The sequence below is a fragment of the Ylistrum balloti genome, unplaced genomic scaffold (genome assembly GCF_031769215.1).
Source record: "Ylistrum balloti isolate Yb309-2 unplaced genomic scaffold, AGI_CSIRO_Ybal_v1 Utg369772, whole genome shotgun sequence".
Taxonomy (NCBI): domain Eukaryota; kingdom Metazoa; phylum Mollusca; class Bivalvia; order Pectinida; family Pectinidae; genus Ylistrum; species Ylistrum balloti.
This window is the reverse complement of record NW_026781965.1, coordinates 756,396-778,584: the sequence shown is the minus strand read 5'-3', so window position 1 is coordinate 778,584 and position 22,189 is coordinate 756,396. Positions and strand designations below refer to the sequence as shown.

Below are 22,189 nucleotides of genomic sequence, written 5' to 3'. Positions count from 1 at the left end.
GTTTTATGACAAATTAACTGCAGTCTAGTTTAAGCTAGTTTATTTGTCACCTTAAAATGCTCTTTCCTCATGAATTATGTTCCATAATTTTCAAAACTGAAATTTACATTCGCATTGTTATGCTAATGAGCAATAAATCTCATCAGATCAATTTCAATATATCATAGTTAACATGATACATACTAATTAAAGTAAAGCAATATTATCCCTACAGTCTGGTTTTACTCACATGGGCACATAGTCCCTTAGCTTGAGAATGGCATGTCCGTTTTTTTCCTAAGTTAAGCAACATGATAACTATCTATCACAAACTATAATATGACATATATAACAAACACTCTAAACAATGAACCAAAAAAGCTACAAATAACTTCACATCATAAATCATCTGCTTGATGTTCATATCAACAATGGCCATTACAGAAGTGCTAAGGGAGATAACCACTATATTCACAATCACACACAAAAATAACCAACTATTTTTTTAAGCAGGAATACACTCTCAGAATTTACGCTTGCTTGTACCAGAAGCTTAAAGTATAAGGAATTGCACTTAAATAAAGCATTCATTGACTACATATGTAATAACAGAAACGTGTTCCCGTTGGAACTGCTAACTTACCTTATGTGTAAATGTTCCATTCTCTACAAGTATTCCATATAATATAACAAGAAAGTTCCAGTTTACTTTTTAAGTAGAAGTGTGCCATTCACTGTATTTTCAATAAAATTACTCACTATCACAATTTTTTTGTAGACAAATGAATTAATTTGTAAAAACACAACTACGAGATACTAGCAACATACTATCCTAGTCGTTTTACACAATATTTCAATGTAATTCAATACTACTCTATCAACATAGTACCTTGATTGGTAACTAATTAAAACATTTCACATGATTTCCTGTACAAACACAAGAGGTACTATGTGAAACAATTAAAATACTGAAGCCATACCCTTGACAAAGAATACTGTCTTACATCACAAAAGCATAATACAAAATGATTAGATAGAACCATCACAGAGAAGGGACATAACTCTTTCAAGTTGCAAGGAAGTTTCTCCCTAAAATGGAAATTTGTAAGGATAACATAATATGCATTATGGAATAATTAGATGGAAAATAAATATCTTTCCATATTTAGTCTGGACTGGGTAATCATCACAATAGCTCAACATTCTCCGGAGAAGTATGAACTGATACATTATATAATGTAGTACACAACTGTTGATATATAACATAGAACACAAGTTTGTAGAGTTATTAGAAATTTCTACACAACACTGGAACTTTGTGTTACAAGCGTTCTCCATCTGACTTACAATACATAGAATCACAGATACGCAAGGCAAAGTTTAGTAGCATTAGCAATCAATAAAATAAATAGACAAGTTAGCACGCTAGGAAACAGACAAGTTAGCACTCGGTGAAATATTAGATAAGTTAGCACTCGGTGAAATATTAGATAAGTTAACACTTAATGAAATGACTATTTAATAATAATGTAGTAGTTAACACTCCATTAAATAAATATGTTAACACCCAATTAAATATAAGTTAGCAATAAAGAGATGTGGTTTACAATCAATGAAAAGACCGGTTAGCAATCAATTAAATGAGCAGACCAATTAATGACCAGAGAAATAAGAAGGGACTCTAAACTGCTATCTATTGGTATAAATGATATAAGGTGATAAATTGATTCTAATTATTATTAATTTTAATAAGTTGTTTCTAAACAATCTCTCCTGTAAGTTAAAGGATTCCTGCCAGGTATTATACAGGTCAATAGCAGCAGATACAAGGGAAAGGTTATATATTTAGTATTGCTTAAGAGGTTTTTTATGATTCACATAAAATACCAGTACTTTTGTATCAAGTAGACATCAAGTTGTCTATTAATGAGCTAGTCTTCCTCCCTCGTTCAGTCACATGTCAGAAACAGGGAGTTTTTAACTTTCTTAGCTATACTTCTGTTCTGTCATCATCTGGCAATTGGGTGGAGCCAGATATTCATCATTGTTTGTAGAAAAACAAAAATTTTACAATGAATTGTTATTGATCCCAAATGACAGCTATTAATTACTAATGTTGTACAATAGTAAAAACTGCAGGTTAATCACTGCAAATGTTTTACATCATGGATCATCTCATTTTCAATGTAACACAACCAAAAAATACAACCTGTGTAACAAGATTGTGTAAACATTATCTTAGTTTCTAAACACTTTTTAACAGCTGTAACACAGTATCTTTTCTCTTACACTGTTAACCAATCTTACAGATAACTTTTTATTTGAGACACTACATTCCGTCATTCATCAATTGATCATGCCAAAAATTGTCTTCAACATCTATGGAAAATACCTACCCTTGAGTGTGTTTTACCTGTGTGACCAGGTGTGGTGTACATGTGTGACCAGGTGTGGTGTACATGTGTGACCAGGTGTGGTGTACATGTGTGACCAGGTGTGGTGTACATGTGTGACCAGGTGTGGTGTTCTGTGTTATCAGGTGTGTTTTACCTGTGTTATCAGGTGTGGTGTACATGTGCGACCAGGTGTGGTGTACATGTGTTATAAGGGGTGCTGTACTGTGTTATCAGGTGTGTTTTACCTGTGTTATCAGGTCTGGTGTAATTGTGATATCAGGTGTGCTGTACCTGTGTTTTCAGGTGTGCTGTACCTGTGTTATCAGGTGTGCTGTACCTGTGTTATAAGGGGTGCTGTACTGTGTTATAAGGGGTGCTGTACTGTGTTATAATGTGTATAAGTACTTGTGTTATAATGTGTGCAGTACTGGTGTTTTTAGGTGTGGTCTTCTGATTCCCTCAGACATAACATCAAACATACAGTGAACACTTTTGTTACTAGCTCAACCTCTGGATAAATATCAGCTAGCATAGAAGAAGTTGATAGCTCTGTTAAGATCAAAGTCTGCTGACAATAGCAATGATGCTAAGTCTTCATCTGAGGGTTCATCACCCACCACTTCCCTCAGTTCAGCAACAGAGCGATCCATCCGTCCTGGATCCTGATCGAAATCTTCATACTGGAAGTCTCCAGAACTTGAAGATGACGTGTCATCCTGAAAAAAACCACACTTTTATTTTCTAAGGATATTCCTTTGTGAAAATTCTTCAAGGTTGCAGAAACAAAATTTGACAAGTATTCAATCAATAACAGGAGTCTTTAACGCAACAAACCAATTTCTCTAACTCAATAGGTGGGCGTAATTCAATTCCCAAAGTAAGAATTAATTATTCCAACTCTTGTATAAACATAAATGTTATACCATTGGTGATTTTACATTGTAGCATGTTTTGATTGACTGACAGAATGAATTCAAGGTAAAAGAGAGCTTGATGCCTTCACCGAAACAAAAACACTCGATAAGCAGTTAACCATTGTCTTTGTATCAATTTAATTTTCATTTTTTGAATTTCTATCCTTTTATATTTTTTTTTGCTTTGAAGGAATTAAACCGATATTATTACAGCTATAGTTTGTAATGAATATAACGAACCAATATTAATAGAGCTATACTTTGTAATGAATTTCAATATCTTCTAACTCCTGGTCAATGTTTACTGTACATCAACAGTTTATCTTTTAACTCCTGGTCAATGTTTACTGTACATCCACCGTTTATCCCATAACTCCTGATCAATGTTTATTGTACATCCACAGTTTATCTTATAACTCATGATCAATGTTTACTGTACATCCACAGTTTATCTTATAACTCCTGGTCCTGGTCAATGTTTACTGTACATCCACAGTTTATCTTAGAACTCCTGGTCAATGTTTACTGTACATCAACAGTTTATCTTATAACTCATGATCAATGTTTACTGTACCTCCACCGTTTATCTTATAACTCCTGGTCAATGTTTACTGTACATCCACAGTTTATCTTATAACTCATGATCAATGTTTACTGTACATCCACAGTTTATCTTATAACTCCTGGTCAATGTTTACTGTACATCCACAGTTTATCTTATAACTCATGATCAATGTTTACTGTACATCCACAGTTTATCTTATAACTCCTGGTCAATGTTTACTGTACATCCACAGTTTATCTTATAACTCCTGGTCAATGTTTACTGTACATCAACAGTTTATCTTTTAACTCCTGGTCAATGTTTACTGTACATCCACCATTTATCCCATAACTCCTGGTCAATGTTTACTGTACATCCACAGTTTAACTTATAACTCCTGATCAATGTTTATTGTACATCCACAGTTTATCTTATAACTCCTGGTCAATGTTTATTGTACATCCACTGTTTATCTTATAACTCCTGGTCAATGTTTACTGTACATCCACAGTTTATCTTATAACTCCTGGTCAATGTTTACTGTACATCCACTGTTTATCCCATAACTCCTGGTCAATGTTTACTGTACATCCACAGTTTATCTTATAACTCCTGGTCAATGTTTACTGTACATCCACAGTTTATCTTATAACTCATGGTCAATGTTTACTGTACATCCACAGTTTACTTATAACTCCTGTTTATCTTTTATCTTTTAACTCCTGGTCAATGTTTACTGTACATCCACAGTTTATCCCATAACTCCTGGTCAATGTTTACTGTACATCCACCGTTTATCCCATAACTACTGATCAATGTTTATTGTACATCCACAGTTTTCTTACTGTACATCCACAGTTTATCTTATAACTCCTGGTCAATGTTTACTGTACATCCACAGTTTATCTTATAACTCCTGGTCAATGTTTACTGTACATCCACTGTTTATCCCATAACTCCTGGTCAATGTTTACTGTACATCCACAGTTTATCTTATAACTCATGATCAATGTTTACTGTACATCCACAGTTTATCTTATAACTCCTGGTCAATGTTTACTGTACATCCACAGTTTATCTTAGAACTCCTGGTCAATGTTTACTGTACATCAACAGTTTATCTTATAACTCATGATCAATGTTTACTGTACCTCCACCGTTTATCTTATAACTCCTGGTCAATGTTTACTGTACATCCACAGTTTATCTTATAACTCCTGGTCAATGTTTACTGTACATCCACAGTTTATCTTATAACTCCTGGTCAATGTTTACTGTACATCCACCGTTTATCTTATAACTCCTGGTCAATGTTTACTGTACATCAACAGTTTATCCTCTAGCTTCTAGCTAATGTTTATCCACAATTTATCCTTAAACTCGTAAAAGTAGATGTTTTCACCTATACAGTCACTCATGGTAAAATATTTCATGATTTAGGACAAACTTACCCCTGAATTAAGGTCCATGTCATTAATCATTTCCACTACATTCGGGTCAGCCTGGTGTATTCTTGGTAACCTTGTCTTGGTAGCCATACTAGGAAACAATCAACAATGTTGAATATAATCAGATGTTGAGTAAGTACTAAAATATTTAATAACAAGGTCAAACCTAGACAGTTATGTATTACAAAGTAAAGGACATCAGACTGTTTAGTATTACAACATCAGACACAGTATCCACACTACACAGATACCTAATACACATGTAAGACTGTTTAGTATTACAACATCAGACACAGTATCCACACTACACAGATATATATTACACATGTATTAAACATCATTGTCGGTATATCATACCTTCCGTTGAGGATGGCAGTGTGTACCTCATCCTTTAGGTGTTGAGGGAGCTCCAGGTACACCTCACCCTCAGCCAGCGTGGGATTGTCTACCATGTACAAAAGTGCTCTCTCCTGAAGACAAAGATGTCAGTTGACAATGTAAGCTGTTCTGATCTATTTGATCACAACTTTACTTCATATAAAATTTGTGTGGATTTGGTTTTAAGGAATAGACAAGAGCATGGTTATAAGATATAAATGCTATTCTACTGAATGTCCCTAAATGACCATGACCTTGGACTGCTCTTTTACTGGGGAACAAAAATGTGTTACTTAGAACATCGTTTAATACCTGGTTAATGCCGACTAGGCCTACATTGACCGACATATAGAAACACACACAGTCTAACTACAGTAATGTTTATCTTCTCATCAATGGAATCCGTGGGGATAAAAACAATTGCCAATGTGTCCTTAATCATTTACAGCCAGGCCTGTTGGCCAAATTCTTTCTCTTATCAGTCCCAAAATCATTGGAGCACAACTAAGGAATGCAGGGGATATTCATAAGAATTTTAGAAAGATCCAGCATTTCTCAACAAATAGCCATAAATACTTTCATCATTAAAATCCAAGATGGCTGCCTGTTAGCCATTTTGTTTTCTGATCAGGCCAAATCAATCAGGCACAATTTCGAACCTAGGAGAGACCTACATATGAAATTTGAGAAAGCCACATCCAGTACTTAACAAGAAATAGCGATAACGAAAATTCTGGACAGACCGATGGACAGAGTGACAGACAGAGAGACATTTTGGATTTTACATACAAAAGTTACAACACTATAGAGATAGCTCACCTTTAATGACTTTGTCTGGAGTTGATCAGCTAGGCTGAAGAGGTAAACTGCGGTGTTATTATCTACATGTCTCTGCAGAGCGTGTTCACAGAACAACTTTAGACTGTCCACCTGTAATATATCAATAATACTGAATTAGTTCCCACATATAACTACAGGGTGTATTTCACACCACCTCTTGACTACTTTAAATGTTTTTAGTGTAGCCAAGCAAAAATACTTATATTTTCTTATTAAGCAAAAAAACATATCACAGAGTTTCCATCAAAATTATGATTACGTAATTTAGAGCAGCAGGTCTGTTACTAATGTTGTGAAATATATAACAACATACAACTACATATTTTAGGCCAGAAGTTCTGTATAACAGTCATTGTCAAGGTAACTGATGCTTTTGTACATAAGAAATATTTGTTAGAGTTACCTCATATCTATCAGCCAGTGTGAGGAGGTCAGACAGCTGCTCTGTAGTGTGTTCTTCTCCTCCTACCTGTCCACTGTATAGGTACTCCAGGAATACTTTGAACACTTCAGGATTAGTATCATGCACCGTTATTTTCCTATAAAAATCAGACAGGTGGAAGGTCTTAGCAAACATGACACTGACAATGATTTAGTCTAACAAATAAAGGAAGTCTGCATAAAAAAACTATCAAATAATGAGAAAAATCCCTCATACACTCAGTAGGACTTACTTGTCTATAGTCTCCCTCATACCACTTAACACTCAGCAGGACTTACTTGTCTATAGACTCCCTCATACCACTTAACACTGAGCAGGACTTACTTGTCTATAGACTCCCTCATACCACTTAACACTGAGAGGACTTACTTGTCTATAGACTCCCTCATACCACTTAACACTGAGCAGGACTTACTTGTCTATAGACTCCCTCATACCACTTAACACTCAGTAGGACTTACTTGTCTATAGACTCCCTCATACCACTTAACACTGAGAGGACTTACTTGTCTATAGACTCCCTCATACCACTTAACACTGAGCAGGACTTACTTGTCTATAGACTCCCTCATACCACTTAACACTCAGTAGGACTTACTTGTCTATAGACTCCCTCATACCACTTAACACTGAGAGGACTTACTTGTCTATAGTCTCCCTCATACCACTTAACACTCAGCAGGACTTACTTGTCTATAGACTCCCTCATACCACTTAACACTGAGAGGACTTACTTGTCTATAGTCTCCCTCATACCACTTAACACTGAGCAGGACTTACTTGTCTATAGACTCCCTCATACCACTTAACACTCAGCAGGACTTACTTGTCTATAGACTCCCTCATACCACTTAACACTGAGAGGACTTACTTGTCTATAGTCTCCCTCATACCACTTAACACTGAGCAGGACTTACTTGTCTATAGACTCCCTCATACCACTTAACACTGAGAGGACTTACTTGTCTATAGACTCCCTCATACCACTTAACACTGAGAGGACTTACTTGTCTATAGTCTCCCTCATACCACTTAACACTGAGAGGACTTACTTGTCTATAGACTCCCTCATACCACTTAACACGGAGAGGACTTACTTGTCTATAGACTCCCTCATACCACTTAACACTCAGCAGGACTTACTTGTCTATAGACTCCCTCATACCACTTAACACTGAGAGGACTTACTTGTCTATAGTCTCCCTCATACCACTTAACACTGAGCAGGACTTACTTGTCTATAGACTCCCTCATACCACTTAACACTGAGAGGACTTACTTGTCTATAGACTCCCTCATACCACTTAACACGGAGAGGACTTACTTGTCTATAGTCTCCCTCATACCACTTAACACTGAGAGGACTTACTTGTCTATAGACTCCCTCATACCACTTAACACTGAGAGGACTTACTTGTCTATAGTCTCCCTCATACCACTTAACACTGAGTAAGACTTACTTGTCTATAGTCTCCCTCATACCACTTAACACTGAGAGGACTTACTTGTCTATAGACTCCCTCATACCACTTAACACTGAGCAGGACTTACATGTCTATAGTCTCCCTCATACCACTTAACACTGAGTAAGACTTACTTGTCTATAGACTCCCTCATACCACTTAACACTGAGTAAGACTTACTTGTCTATAGACTCCCTCATACCACTTAACACTGAGTAAGACTTACATGTCTATAGACTCCCTCATACCACTTAACACTGAGAGGACTTACTTGTCTATAGACTCCCTCATACCACTTAACACTGAGAGGACTTACTTGTCTATAGTCTCCCTCATACCACTTAACACTGAGAGGACTTACTTGTCTATAGTCTCCCTCATACCACTTAACACGGAGAGGACTTACTTGTCTATAGTCTCCCTCATACCACTTAACACTGAGAGGACTTACTTGTCTATAGACTCCCTCATACAACTTAAAACTGAGAGGACTTACTTGTCTATAGTCTCCCTCATACCACTTAACACTGAGAGGACTTACTTGTCTATAGTCTCCCTCATACCACTTAACACTGAGAGGACTTACTTGTCTATAGACTCCCTCATACCACTTAACACTAAGTAAGACTTACTTGTCTATAGACTCCCTCATACCGCTGAGCAGTGCCCTACAGAACCAGTTACACCTGGAGGCAAGAATGACACGGTGGGCAGGAATCTCATAGATATCAACATCTCGGTCTGACTCTGCACGAGCTATAGGCTCCCCATGGGTGTGGTCTATCACTGTGTCTCCAACATCTAAAAATATGTCCATGTGTACATAAATACCGGTACTAAACCACTACTTAACATAAATCAGAACTAAAATGTTTAATAGTGCTCAACATTAGTCTGAGCTCAAATATAAATCAGTGCTCAACATTAGTCTGAGCTCAAATATAAATCAGTGCTCAACATTAGTCTGAGCTCAAATATAAATCAGTGCTCAGCATAAATTAAGGCTGAAATATAAATCAGTGCTCAACATAAATCAATGTAAAGACAAGTGCTTTGGTTTACACATTATCAGCAATCTTTGTAAGACATTTTCCAATACGTCCCAAAGATAACTTCCGAAATTTTGATGAGTGACAATACTATGATATAGAGGGGTCTCCAAATTTGAGTGTGTCCCAAAGGAAAATCCAGGACTCAAATATCTGAGTCCGAAAAATCACTGATTTATCAATGTTCATATTCCAATCTGCATACAGATCAGTGAATCTTTGCTTGCTTTTTTTATGAAAACAATTATATTTTATTAAGTGGGATAAAAACATTGATATTTTTTATGAGAAACAATAAAGTTTTGCATCCAACGAGATAACTGTTATTCATTAAGATATAAAGAATATCATGTTTATTATATTTTCTCACTATCCATTGACACTAATTTAAATATTATGTTCTGCTGGGCTATCCAAGTGCTCTGTTATCATTACTCTGCCAGATAACTACTTCTACATGTAAGACCAAGTTGTCAAGTAACTTAACAAAGGTAAATAAAACACACATAACACCCTATAATTAAATACAGAAACCAGAGTGTTTTCTTTTTCATTATAAAATGCTATATTTACATGATTTCTACCAAAACTGATATTTTTTAATGCTGCAAAGCACTCTGAGAGAAAGATATATTTTCGAGTACTGTGTCATTACAAGGAATATTTTCACCAAGTGAAGAATGTATCAAGTTTTGGTACTTTCACTCATACTGAATTTTCACCTTAATACATTACATCGTGAAAAATGTTATAAATTGAATTCTTTTACATGCCAAAAGTATAAATTAACTGAGATGTAAATTAACCATATATCTTTCATACTTTGTAAAATGGAGTTATTTCATAAACAAACAAAAAAAAATCAAACTGTTCTTTACAAGACTTGTCGTATCTGACACTTACCATGAACAACGATGATTTCAAACATCATGTCCGTCTTCTCACCTTTACTCAACAGATCTATAGAGCGTTTGGCTAGCTTACTGTTTCTGGCCAGTGGAGGAACACAAAGGGATTCAACTGAACTTAACTATAACAAACAAAAAAAGCAAACAAACAATACTATATATATGCCAGTAAGTAAATGATAACACATTCAATTCCAAGACATGCAAAGTAAAAATTAAATAGTTAAATAGCTTTTAAAAGACTCACTTCTAATAGCAATGAAGTACTGATCTAATCAAAGTACTAACTAGAGGCCTGTAGTACTGATTCACTTTCAATCTGGTAGTTCTCCAGTCAAGGAGAGAAAGGAGGGTGGGACAAACTAAATCATATTTTACAATGTTGGGCAAACTTGAATGGGCATATGTCAGAAACAGTAAGGAGGGTGAGACACTGTTGTAAGCATATTTTACATGGTTGGGAAGACTACATGGTCACATGTGACAGTGGTCCTGTCAGAGAGAGTCTGGAGAGTGGGGCCCACTTTTGTTAACATATTTTACACGGTTAGGAAGACTTACATGGGCATATGTGACAGCGGTCCTGTCAGGGATACTTGGAGTCCCACTATCCTGTGATTTGTCTGTAGTGTATAGACTTAGGGCAGTGAGGGATGCTGTAAACTCATCCTTGTGTACCATCTCTACCATCTGTTGTATAGATGAGGCCAGGGTTGCCTTGTAACAACATAGTTTGTTTACAGCCCAAGCCTGCAACACATTCATACAGTATTATAGTCCGAAATATGTTGTTGTGAAATTCATCAACCTCCTATATGATAAACAGTATTACAAAGTACTATAAACACTTCCTGTATGACATACAGTATTACCCAGTGTGATAAACACTACCTGTATAACATATAATATTACCCAGTATGACAAACACTTCCTGTATAACATACAGTATTACCCAGTATGACAAACACTTCCTGTATAACATATAATATTACCCAGTATGACAAACACTTCCTGTATAACATATAATATTACCCAGTATGATAAACACTTCCTGTGTAACAAATAATATTACCCAGTATGATAATAGTACATTACATAGACAAACACTTCCTGTATAACATATAATATTACCCAGTATGATAAACACTTCCTGTATAACATATAGTATTACCCAGTATGATAAACACTCCCTGTATAACATATAGTATTACCCAGTATGATAAACACTTCCTGTATAACATACAGTATTACAAAGTACTATAAACACTTCCTGTATAACATATAATATTACCCAGTATGATAAACACTCCTGTGTTTACCCAGTGATTTGTAAACAATAATTACTATATGAGTCTGTATCTTTATTAATCCTTAATTGTTTTATCTCTATTGTAGAGAATGTCTGATCTTTTAATCCTTAATTGTTTTATCTCTATTGTAGAGTACAAACCGACGAAATAACAAAGCTTCAGAGAATAGATTAACTGACACAACTTACGACTTTAGAAGACCCCAGTTTAAATATGTATTTCCACTGGCGCCATTTGAACTTCTCCTCTAGGACAAGGGCTAACTGTTCAACACGCCCTACTAACATTGGAGCCTGCGGATAAAAAGAAAACACACATTAATATTCCCAGGAATTCCTAACTTTTGGAAAAATATTTATTTCCCTTTGATATCAAATAAACTAAGGCAGAATGAACACATTCTGCAGACAATACCCGTACACTTCAATTGATATTTAGATCATGTGTATCTGTGCTGGATTGAAATTTAAAGATCTTTATAATTTAACTCAAAATTAAGCACTTATATAAGTTAAAATTCATTTAGGTAACATAACCGACACAAAGAATTCATCACAATCTATTGTTTTCAAAGGTCTTACCTAACCAAATGTGTATTTCTATCCAAATCTTATATATGGCCATTACAATGCATTTTCTGTACACCCACATTTTAAGTGAAGGTGACCTTAACTGAAGAAACATGATGACACCCAAGACAAAGATAGCTGTTAAAACATTGTACTTTTGCTGACTAAAGCCAAAAAAAAACATTAAATAGCATAAATGTAAAATAAAGTAAACTTAATATGGCCATGTGTAAAGGGAACACACAGCATAAACACATCAAACTCAAGTTGCTGCAGGTCAACAACTACCTGTTGGTTATATTCTTGAAATTAATTTGAGATTAGCACAGGTACATCTGTGAATCTTTCTCTCATTAAAAAGGGTAATCACTTTCCGAAAATGACACGTTTCCTCAAAATTATTCTTCCTTCATCAGATTTTTTCAAAATAAAATATCACCTTGTGAAACAGGCTTAGTGTACAGACATCACTGCTAAAATAGACAACCATGTTCATGTGATTTATTCTTCCTAAATAAGTAGCCTACCTCTCTGTCCTTCAGTTCATCTATAATGAGGCACACACGAACAATCTTCTCAGCATTGGGTTTCCTGTTGAATCTGCCACTGAGTAAAGTAGTAAAAAACATCATTAACAAAACTCTAGATTGCTGCTGAGGTTTCCTGTCAAAGTTACTCCATATACAATAGAAATGTGTCCATCCATAAAATAGTCTTTAAGTGCAGATATTAATAACACTGGTTTAATCAACAGGAAATAACTTAAGAGGGTCCATTAAAACAGACTGTTATTTACAAACTCACGAGCAGTTGACAGTAACATATTTAAAAAAGACAGAGTACACTTACAGTTTTTCGAAAGCTGTCTCAAACTTTTTGGATGCAGTGTCATGCATGTGTTTCAATTTCTTCAACTCTCTCACATGTAATACCTGTAAAAAGATAAAACCCCAATCCTACAAATCCCCTAAAATATGAAAAAAAGTTTGTTACATATTCATCATCTTTTTCCTCACCCTTCTCCTTGTCAGAAATATTTTTGTAATGGCTTTGTATAGAGCAGCCTTGTACTCTTCGGTAAATTTAGTTAGCATGGAACAGAGAAGTATTAAACTGATAAAAACTATATTTTCACTGCAATGAAAAATAACATTTCTGTCATTTTTCATCGCTTAAAAAATGAAGCACAGTATATCATGTTTTACGGAATGTCAATATAACGCAACTAGAAACGATGTATGAAGATGAAATTTGAGTCATCCAAACAAAAATTACAAAGACAGAGAAGGAAAATAATCGGGACTAGGAAAATTATTTCAACTCAAACGGAATTTCAACCCTAGCGATTTCGAGACCATGGGTTCATCCGAAAATCCATGAAATACTACTTTGTTTATAATATTTTCAAAACTTACATGTCGTAAAGTCTTTCCCAGCACATCTTTGACATGTTTGTGTTTCTCCCCTTTTTCCTCACCCTTCTCCTTGTCAGAAATATTTTTTGTAATGGCTTTGTCTAGAGCAGCCTTGAATTCTTCAGTAAATTTAGTAAGCATGGAACACAATGTCTCTACCTGTAAAAAAACCAACAATAAACATGATTTACAAAAATATCTCTACCTGTCAAACAACAGTAAACATCATTAACAAGCACATAATATCTCTACCTATCAAACAACAGTAAACATCATTAACAAGCACATAATATATTTACTCTAAACATTAATAAGCCAAACAACAGCAAACATCGTTAACAAGAATATAATATATCTACCTGTCAAACAACAGTAAACATCATTAACAAGCACATAATATCTCTACCTATCAAACAACAGTAAACATCATTAACAAGCACATAATATCTCTACTTGCCAAACAACAGTAAACATCCTTAACAAGAACATAATATCTCTACCTGTCAAACAACAGTAAACATCGTTAACAAGAATATAATATATCTACTTGCCAAACAACAGTAAACATCCTTAACAAGAACATAATATCTCTACCTGTCAAACAACAGTAAACATCCTTAACAAGAACATAATATCTCTACCTGTCAAACAACAGTAAACATCACTAACAAGAACATAATATCTCTACCTGTCAAACAACAGTAAACATCACTAACAAGAACATAATATCTCTACCTGTCAAACAACAGTAAACATCACTAACAAGAACATAATATCTCTACCTGTCAAACAACAGTAAACATCCTTAACAAGAACATAATATCTCTACCTGTCAAACAACAATAAACGTTGTTAACAAGAACATAATATCTCTACTTGCCAAACAACAGTAAACATCCTTAACAAGAACATAATATCTCTACCTGTCAAACAACAGTAAACATCCTTAACAAGAACATAATATCTCTTCCTGTCAAACAACAGTAAACATCACTAACAAGAACATAATATCTCTACCTGTCAAACAACAGTAAACATCACTAACAAGAACATAATATCTCTACCTGTCAAACAACAGTAAACATCCTTAACAAGAATATAATATCTCTACCTGTCAAACAACAGTAAACATCACTAACAAGTAAACATCACTAACAAGAACATAATATCTCTATTTGCCAAACAACAGTAAACATTGTTAACAAGAACATAATATCTCTACCTGTCAAACAACAGTAAACATCACTAACAAGAACATAATATCTCTACCTGTCAAACAACAGTAAACATCCTTAACAAGAACATAATATCTCTACCTGTCAAACAACAGTAAACATCCTTAACAAGAACATAATATCTCTACCTGTCAAACAACAGTAAACATCACTAACAAGAACATAATATCTCTACCTGTCAAACAACAGTAAACATCCTTAACAAGAACATAATATCTCTACCTGTTAAACAACAGTAAACATCCTTAACAAGAACATAATATCTCTACCTGTCAAACAACAGTAAACATCCTTAACAAGAACATAATATCTCTACCTGTCAAACAACAGTAAACATCACTAACAAGAACATAATATCTCTACCTGTCAAACAACAGTAAACATCACTAACAAGAACATAATATCTCTACTTGCCAAACAACAGTAAACATTGTTAACAAGAACATAATATCTCTACCTGTCAAACAACAGTAAACATCCTTAACAAGAATATAATATCTCTACCTGTCAAACAACAGTAAACATCACTAACAAGAACATAATATCTCTACCTGTCAAACAACAGTAAACATCACTAACAAGAACATAATATCTCTACCTGTCAAACAACAGTAAACATCACTAACAAGAACATAATATCTCTACCTGTCAAACAACAGTAAACATCACTAACAAGAACATAATATCTCTACCTGTCAAACAACAGTAAACATCCTTAACAAGAACATAATATCTCTACCTGTCAAACAACAGTAAACATCACTAACAAGAACATAATATCTCTACTTGCCAAACAACAGTAAACATTGTTAACAAGAACATAATATCTCTACCTGTATATGTTATCATTGAACAAATAATCAGGCTTAACATACCAAAAATTGCAACAAAATTACTTCAATAAAATGACAATCACTACCTACACACTATTTCCCTAGCAGTGTCAAATTGCCAACAAAGGGAGGTAAATTGTGATGTGGTCTTACCTCAGGTAAAATGTATGTGGCAATTTCTTGTTTTTCATTTGGTCCAACAAATGACATTTGGTATTTGAATGATTCAAAGAATTCTTTCAGCTGTTTTACGAATATTGGTAATCTGGAAATGAAAACAAATGTGGCGGTAACTTCAAAAATAATTGTCAGAATAAAAAAACTCTGTCCATGAGAAACAGTTGCTGTATTTCTAAGCAGGGTATGATGATCCATGTAAAAAATATTTATCTTTTTTTTTCGAAAGCATCAATGATTTTTAATATCCTTTTTCCATTATAACATTCAAAGACATTTCAGTTCCTAATGGAACCTGGAGTTAAAAGCTAATACACAGATTAACATTAATAACATGCCTTATTTTTCATAGATTTTATAACAGATCTGGGTGTGATATTTTAAGGAAACATGTGGTTGTATGGCTTAAGAACAAACAACTCACCTAGACCTAGCATAACGTATAATCTCATGTCTCTCTTCCTGAGGAAGTTCGCCACTCCTCCTTGCAAACAGGTCACAAAGTAACACAAACTTTGAGCTTGCTGTAACATAAATTATATAATTGTACATAATACAAAAAGATTTTCTCTGACAACTCAGAATTCACCATCACACTAGTGGTATCATTACATTGGTCTTTAGTCATGCTGAATACAAAGGACACTACATAAAATCTATTGGGAACAGTAGGACAATAATAATCTGTCAAACAAGTTTAAAATCAAAGTTTTAACTTCATACAAAATCAAATCATAGATATTACAGAGACTTTTGTGTCACCCATTGTAATGTCTTTATAATTCTAAGAATGTTTTAACTTGTTTCTGTACTTTTGAATTCCTCCTAACTTATTAGCTAGAAAAGCAATGTGTTAAAAGACAAATGAAACAGCTCTGATATTTGTGTTACAATTTCTGATATCCTGGTCAAGATGATTTCACAGCAATTCCATTTTTTTGACAGTCACAAAGTGTTATAAAACCAATTACCTCTCATGGGGAACCTAAATCTGAATATTGTCCCACTCTTTATAAGAAACAGCCATAACAATTTACAGAGGTCAAAATACAATAGGGTCATCTACATCTTCTAGATCACCTACAATATCAAATCTTTGGACCAATGGGTGACTTCGTTAGAGATTACAAAAGATTTATCCATAACTACTGAGCAATATTAAAAACTAAAAATATTATGAAAGGACAAATGACCTACAGATGGACAGAAACGAGATTGATCCATTGCAATTTGATCAGTTCATCATTTTCAAGAGATAAATATGAAATCAATGCAGTGATGACAAGCCAGTAAAGAATAGTGCGTGTACCTATAGCAGCTTCCCTAGCTGCCTGTTTCATTATGTAACACAGCCTCGGAGGGTTAGCAGCTAGAGCATCCTCTGGAATAGTGCCAGGTGCAATGGGGTTCTTCTTACACTTAAACATCTCAATGATGCGATCTGCTGATGTGTGCATGTCTCCAATCAAATTCACAATTTCTGAAATAAGACAATGCAATCAAGATAATTAAACCTTTTCATTACAATGGTTATATGATATTGAAGGTACTGTGAATTTCATATATTTTATTGGCATCTTGAATCTACATCAAAATTTCAAATTAAATATAATCATAGATTTGCTTTGATGTTGTACCATGAATTACATAATTTGTTATTTTTCATTCAATACTTACGCTGACGAAGAGCAGTATTTTTCAGGAAAGTATTACAGAGTTTGACAAAGTTCTCCATGCCCGGGAGCTTGCTGACAGTTTTGATGCAGACTTTAACAGTTTCCTCAGAGAGACCCTTGGGGAGACATTCAGTGTAGAGATAGTGGAGCAAAGTGCCTAGAACATCCTCCCGGAGGCCTGTTAGGGGTGGGGGGTTGTGCCACCAATCCATTTCAGGGCAGCTCAGACCCAGGATCAGAGAGTGGACCTGGAACTGTTTAAAACACATTCGGTAAATCAACTAAGCATCAGCTAGTATGTGTCTTGTTGATTCTATTCTGGCTTACTTCCTTGTTCTATTGGATGATTTATCACCTATTTGATAATTATAGCTCAGATCTGACAGTATACAGAAAACGGCAGACATTGCAATATAGCTAAATATCAAATTTAAATTCTTGTTCAAAATAATTCTTAAAAGTGAACATAAACTTTATAATATTGCAGCAATATAGCAAAAGTTAGTGAATGGCTGTATAAGATAGTTGACCCTATTCCCATCCTGAAAAATGGTGCAAATGATCTAATGGTAATGGCATCCTTCGATTTTGTGCTGGGGAATAGTCAAGCACACAGCTACAATATGTGAGAAATTAATTAATTTTCAATATTGAAAAGATATCACCAAACTTATACCTACGAGTTCTACAACGCAAAAATCTAGTAAAAAGTTTACTAAGATATGAATATAAAGACAAAATCTTAATTAGTGGAGAATGACAGCATTCAAATATACATGGGCTGACGACATATCCTGTCTAAAATGGGAGTCAGAACTTTTAATATTCTGATTATACAAGCCCTATACAAGATGGCTGCCCTAACCTTATCAGCAGCAGAACATGTATTCACCTTATCTGTACTACAACAATGTAAGGAAACATCTAACACAGACATACTACATATTTCTGTTTGGAAATATGCTTCATTTACCTGATGTCCTGATTCAGCTGTAATAACAAGATCAGAGAAATATCCTTCATCTAAAGCTCGTCCAAATGTGTAATGACAATCACCCTTAGAACTGTTGGTAGACACCTGAAAGTAGATTATTCCCTGGTAAGTACAGATTTAGTTGTGAGGACAGTGGAAAGTAGTACTGGATTCTGAGTTCTGAGAAAGCAGGTATGAGGGCAGGGAGAGGGGGGAGGGGGTGTAGCCATGAAGGATATGAGTGTGAGGACAGGAGAAAGCAGTTATGATACAGATGTGATGGCAGGGGAAAGGTAGCACTGACTTGGAAAAAACAGGAGTGAAGACAAAGGGAAAATATCAATGGAGGATACAGGTATGATTGCAGCAGGAAAGCAGTACCATTTGAAGAACAACAGGTTTGAGGACAGCAGAAAAGTAGCCTTGAATGATACAGGTAAGAGGGCAGGGGAAAGTAGTACTGGTAAAAAAAAAACCAGAGAAACAAGTGGCAAAGCAAAGTAGAAATGGAGGATACAGGTGTGAGGGGGCCCAAAGATTTTTGCCTATAGCAAGATAATTTCTCAGGTTATGTAAATGTTTTGAGATTAACAGGAATAATATACCTTTAAATGCTAGGATCATTAAAGGACTAACATGCAGCAGAATAAATTACTTGGATCTGTCATGATGAAATATAGCATAAATTAAGTCTCTGTGTAAACTGTTATGTGGACACAACATACCTTCTGACACTGTAACATACAGCATCGATCACATGTCAACAGCATCAGTTCACCAGAAATCTCCACCTACAACATAAAACAATGATGTCTAACAAAATTTTAATGAAGCCATGACAATTTACTTTGTCAGATTAATATTACACGAAGCGAAATATATGAACTTTTAACATACAAAACATTATTCCATTAGTGTGGAAAAGGTAAAAAAGAATATTTAACAAGGAATGGAAAAAAATATACATTGTCCAGTGTAAACTTCTTTTGTACCATATTGTGCACTTAAAATCTTCATTATCAGCGATTTTATGTCATAATAAATGTTCTTCTTTAAGTCTCAAAACGACATTTTATCAGTACACAAAACTATTTCCATTTTCACTTTTATTGGTAAATCCTATCATTGATAGCATATACTGCACTTACATTGAATTCAATCACATGTTCTGCTAAAGTCCCAAAAAACTTCAGTTGGACAGAATTCATCTTCCCAGGTGGGAACAGTATCTGTACAAAAGACATATTACTATCTTTATATAAAAGTTACTTAAACAGGATTTTTAGGAAACCTTAATTCTAATACATGTGGATGCTGAATTAATCGCAGTTTAAATTATTTCACAGAAGATCTAAATTAAAGAAATAATTTCCACAAAACACCAGGAATATCTCTAAAGCAAAGAAATATCTGCCTCCATTATTTTACTTGTACTTTGTAAACTATAAAGATTTATTGACAGTAAAACATCTCAATCATCTTAGGTTTATTTGGCATGTGAAAAATACTAAAAAAAATACTGATAGTTCTAATGTATATATAGAGTACCTCATAAGTATCAGAATTAAAGAATGGCATGGCGTCCACGTCATCAGCCACTTTCCAAGACACATCGCCACTGTCATCCAGGTGGAACTCTGACCTTTACAATATATACAGCAATCATACATACATGTTTATAGTTCTCAATTATACATAGGAGGTAGTCTTGGAAAATACCCTGACAATGCTAGGGGCTAAATGATAACCTTTCATTTACTAGGTGGATGTGAATCCAATCTCTAAGTTAGTGGGTATCTACATCTATTTCTTATCCCTCACCAGGTGAAGTTCATAATAAACCATGGATTCTAACCTTTACAAAAAGTTAAAGAGGTTGGGAACACCATAAGATTTGAGAAGAAGCATTGTAACTCCAACATACTTTCTCACCTCAGACTAACCAAGGGTAATGACTCTGATTTCTAAGCCAAGACATTTTGGTGTACAGCTAGGTAAGTCATAAAGTGCTTTTAAAAAGTAACCAAACAAAATGGCATTTTAACAACAATTGGCTGAAATTTGAAGGTTATAAAATACAATTGGGGAACAAATATATCAGAAACATGTTGTCCAACTTATTTATTTACAATTCAATCAATCATACACCTCACATTGGCATACAATATTACCAAATGGTCAGGCAGAGTGAACTACTTTTAAAATAAACTTGCATGTATTATGTTGCCCTAAAGGATTTAAAAAATGACAGGTTAAGTTTGGTATGGTTTATTGTGAACACACCATCTATGGCAACATATTTTTTTTTCTTTTCATTTTTTGGAGGGGGTTTAACATATCAGTCAGTGAACAGGAATGTATGTGTAATTTTGTCAGGTTTGCTTTCTAATGCTTAATAAATTAGTATTATTTATACTCTCATATTTTCTAGTTTACTTCTGAGGATTTTCATCATCCGTAGTGAGAAAATGGGGCACTGGGAATGTGTTTGGGAGTTCTTGTACTAAGTCATCCTCTCAATATTATATATTTACTATGTTAATCATTCATCACGAATATAGTGTATGGACATTGCAATTGGGAAAACTACATTTTCTGGCCAGCCTCCTGGATTTAACACAGCCCAAGATCAGTCTCTGACTCATACGTACATAATCTGTCATACATATTTTTGTCACAACATATAAAAAAAAACCTCACTGCGCAATTAGAATAAATAACTTAACTACTATCACAGATCTATAGACGATTACGTCGTAACTGGATACAATAACATATAGGATACTGAATTTTCAAATGTGATTTATTTCGCATTGCGACAATTAGAATAAGAAAGGGACAATGCTGAATTAGGCCTATATGATAACATGATATGTCGGGCCGAACCTTACCCTTCGATGCCGGTCGTGTCCACTGTACCTGCTAACGATACGCATTCCACAATCTGAAAAATGATAATATGAATTAGTAATAGTCTTCAGGAATAACTACAAAACGATCGTCGTATCGAAGAGAACGAACCTTCCATGTACCAAGGTACTGATCTTCTCGCACTCCTCCATGATACACGGACGTGAATGTCGCCATGATTTTAGTCAATGTTTACACTCGTCGCGCATGCGTAGATGTAACATCCGTCCAGGATGACATTAACCTCGACAGGTTGACTAACAGTGAAATATTTCTACACGTCATAATTTTTGTCGTGTTTTGAATTTGCGAAAGTTTCCGTGCCTCAATTTCTACACGTCATTACAACTATCAAACATCGACGTATCTTAGTTGTTTACAATACATGCATGTTTTTAAAACAAAAATCATGAAAACTAACTATATGTTCAGCATGCAGTTTTCGGACTATATCAACCGATAGTCTAATTTATATTACTTATAAAACAAGTTTCAAAAGCTAAAATCATATAGGTACTTCTTTTTAAAAGTTGCAATCACGAAAATCATCCAGTTAGTGAGAACATGGATGTATGTAATACACTGTATTATACGTCCATGTGGGAAAAACTCTGTCATTTTCAACCGTTTGTCTATAACACCGTCTGATGATAAGGGATACAGGGATACATAACACTGACCTTTCACGAAAACATTGACCTTGGAGGCTTCAGTTTCTTGAACCACAACG

The 22,189-nt window shown here is 34.7% G+C and overlaps 1 protein-coding gene across 1 annotated transcript; it reads right to left on the bottom strand.

Annotated features, from left to right (window-relative positions):
- Positions 1 to 880: 880 nt before the first annotated feature.
- On the bottom strand, positions 881 to 21,636 carry LOC132543874 (uncharacterized). Its single transcript, XM_060207405.1, has 22 exons — positions 21,571 to 21,636; positions 21,441 to 21,493; positions 20,098 to 20,191; positions 19,698 to 19,778; positions 19,275 to 19,340; positions 18,550 to 18,654; positions 17,578 to 17,830; positions 17,210 to 17,380; positions 16,325 to 16,424; positions 15,877 to 15,988; positions 13,656 to 13,814; positions 13,090 to 13,172; positions 12,768 to 12,846; positions 11,860 to 11,964; positions 10,923 to 11,111; positions 10,357 to 10,483; positions 9,037 to 9,205; positions 6,903 to 7,038; positions 6,479 to 6,589; positions 5,639 to 5,751; positions 5,285 to 5,372; positions 881 to 3,091 (listed from the first exon to the last, which is right to left on the bottom strand). Exons 1-22 carry the CDS (start codon positions 21,634 to 21,636, stop codon positions 2,897 to 2,899), a joined length of 2,655 nt encoding a protein of 884 aa, XP_060063388.1. The 3' UTR covers positions 881 to 2,896.
- Between the last annotated feature and the right edge of the window lie 553 nt (positions 21,637 to 22,189).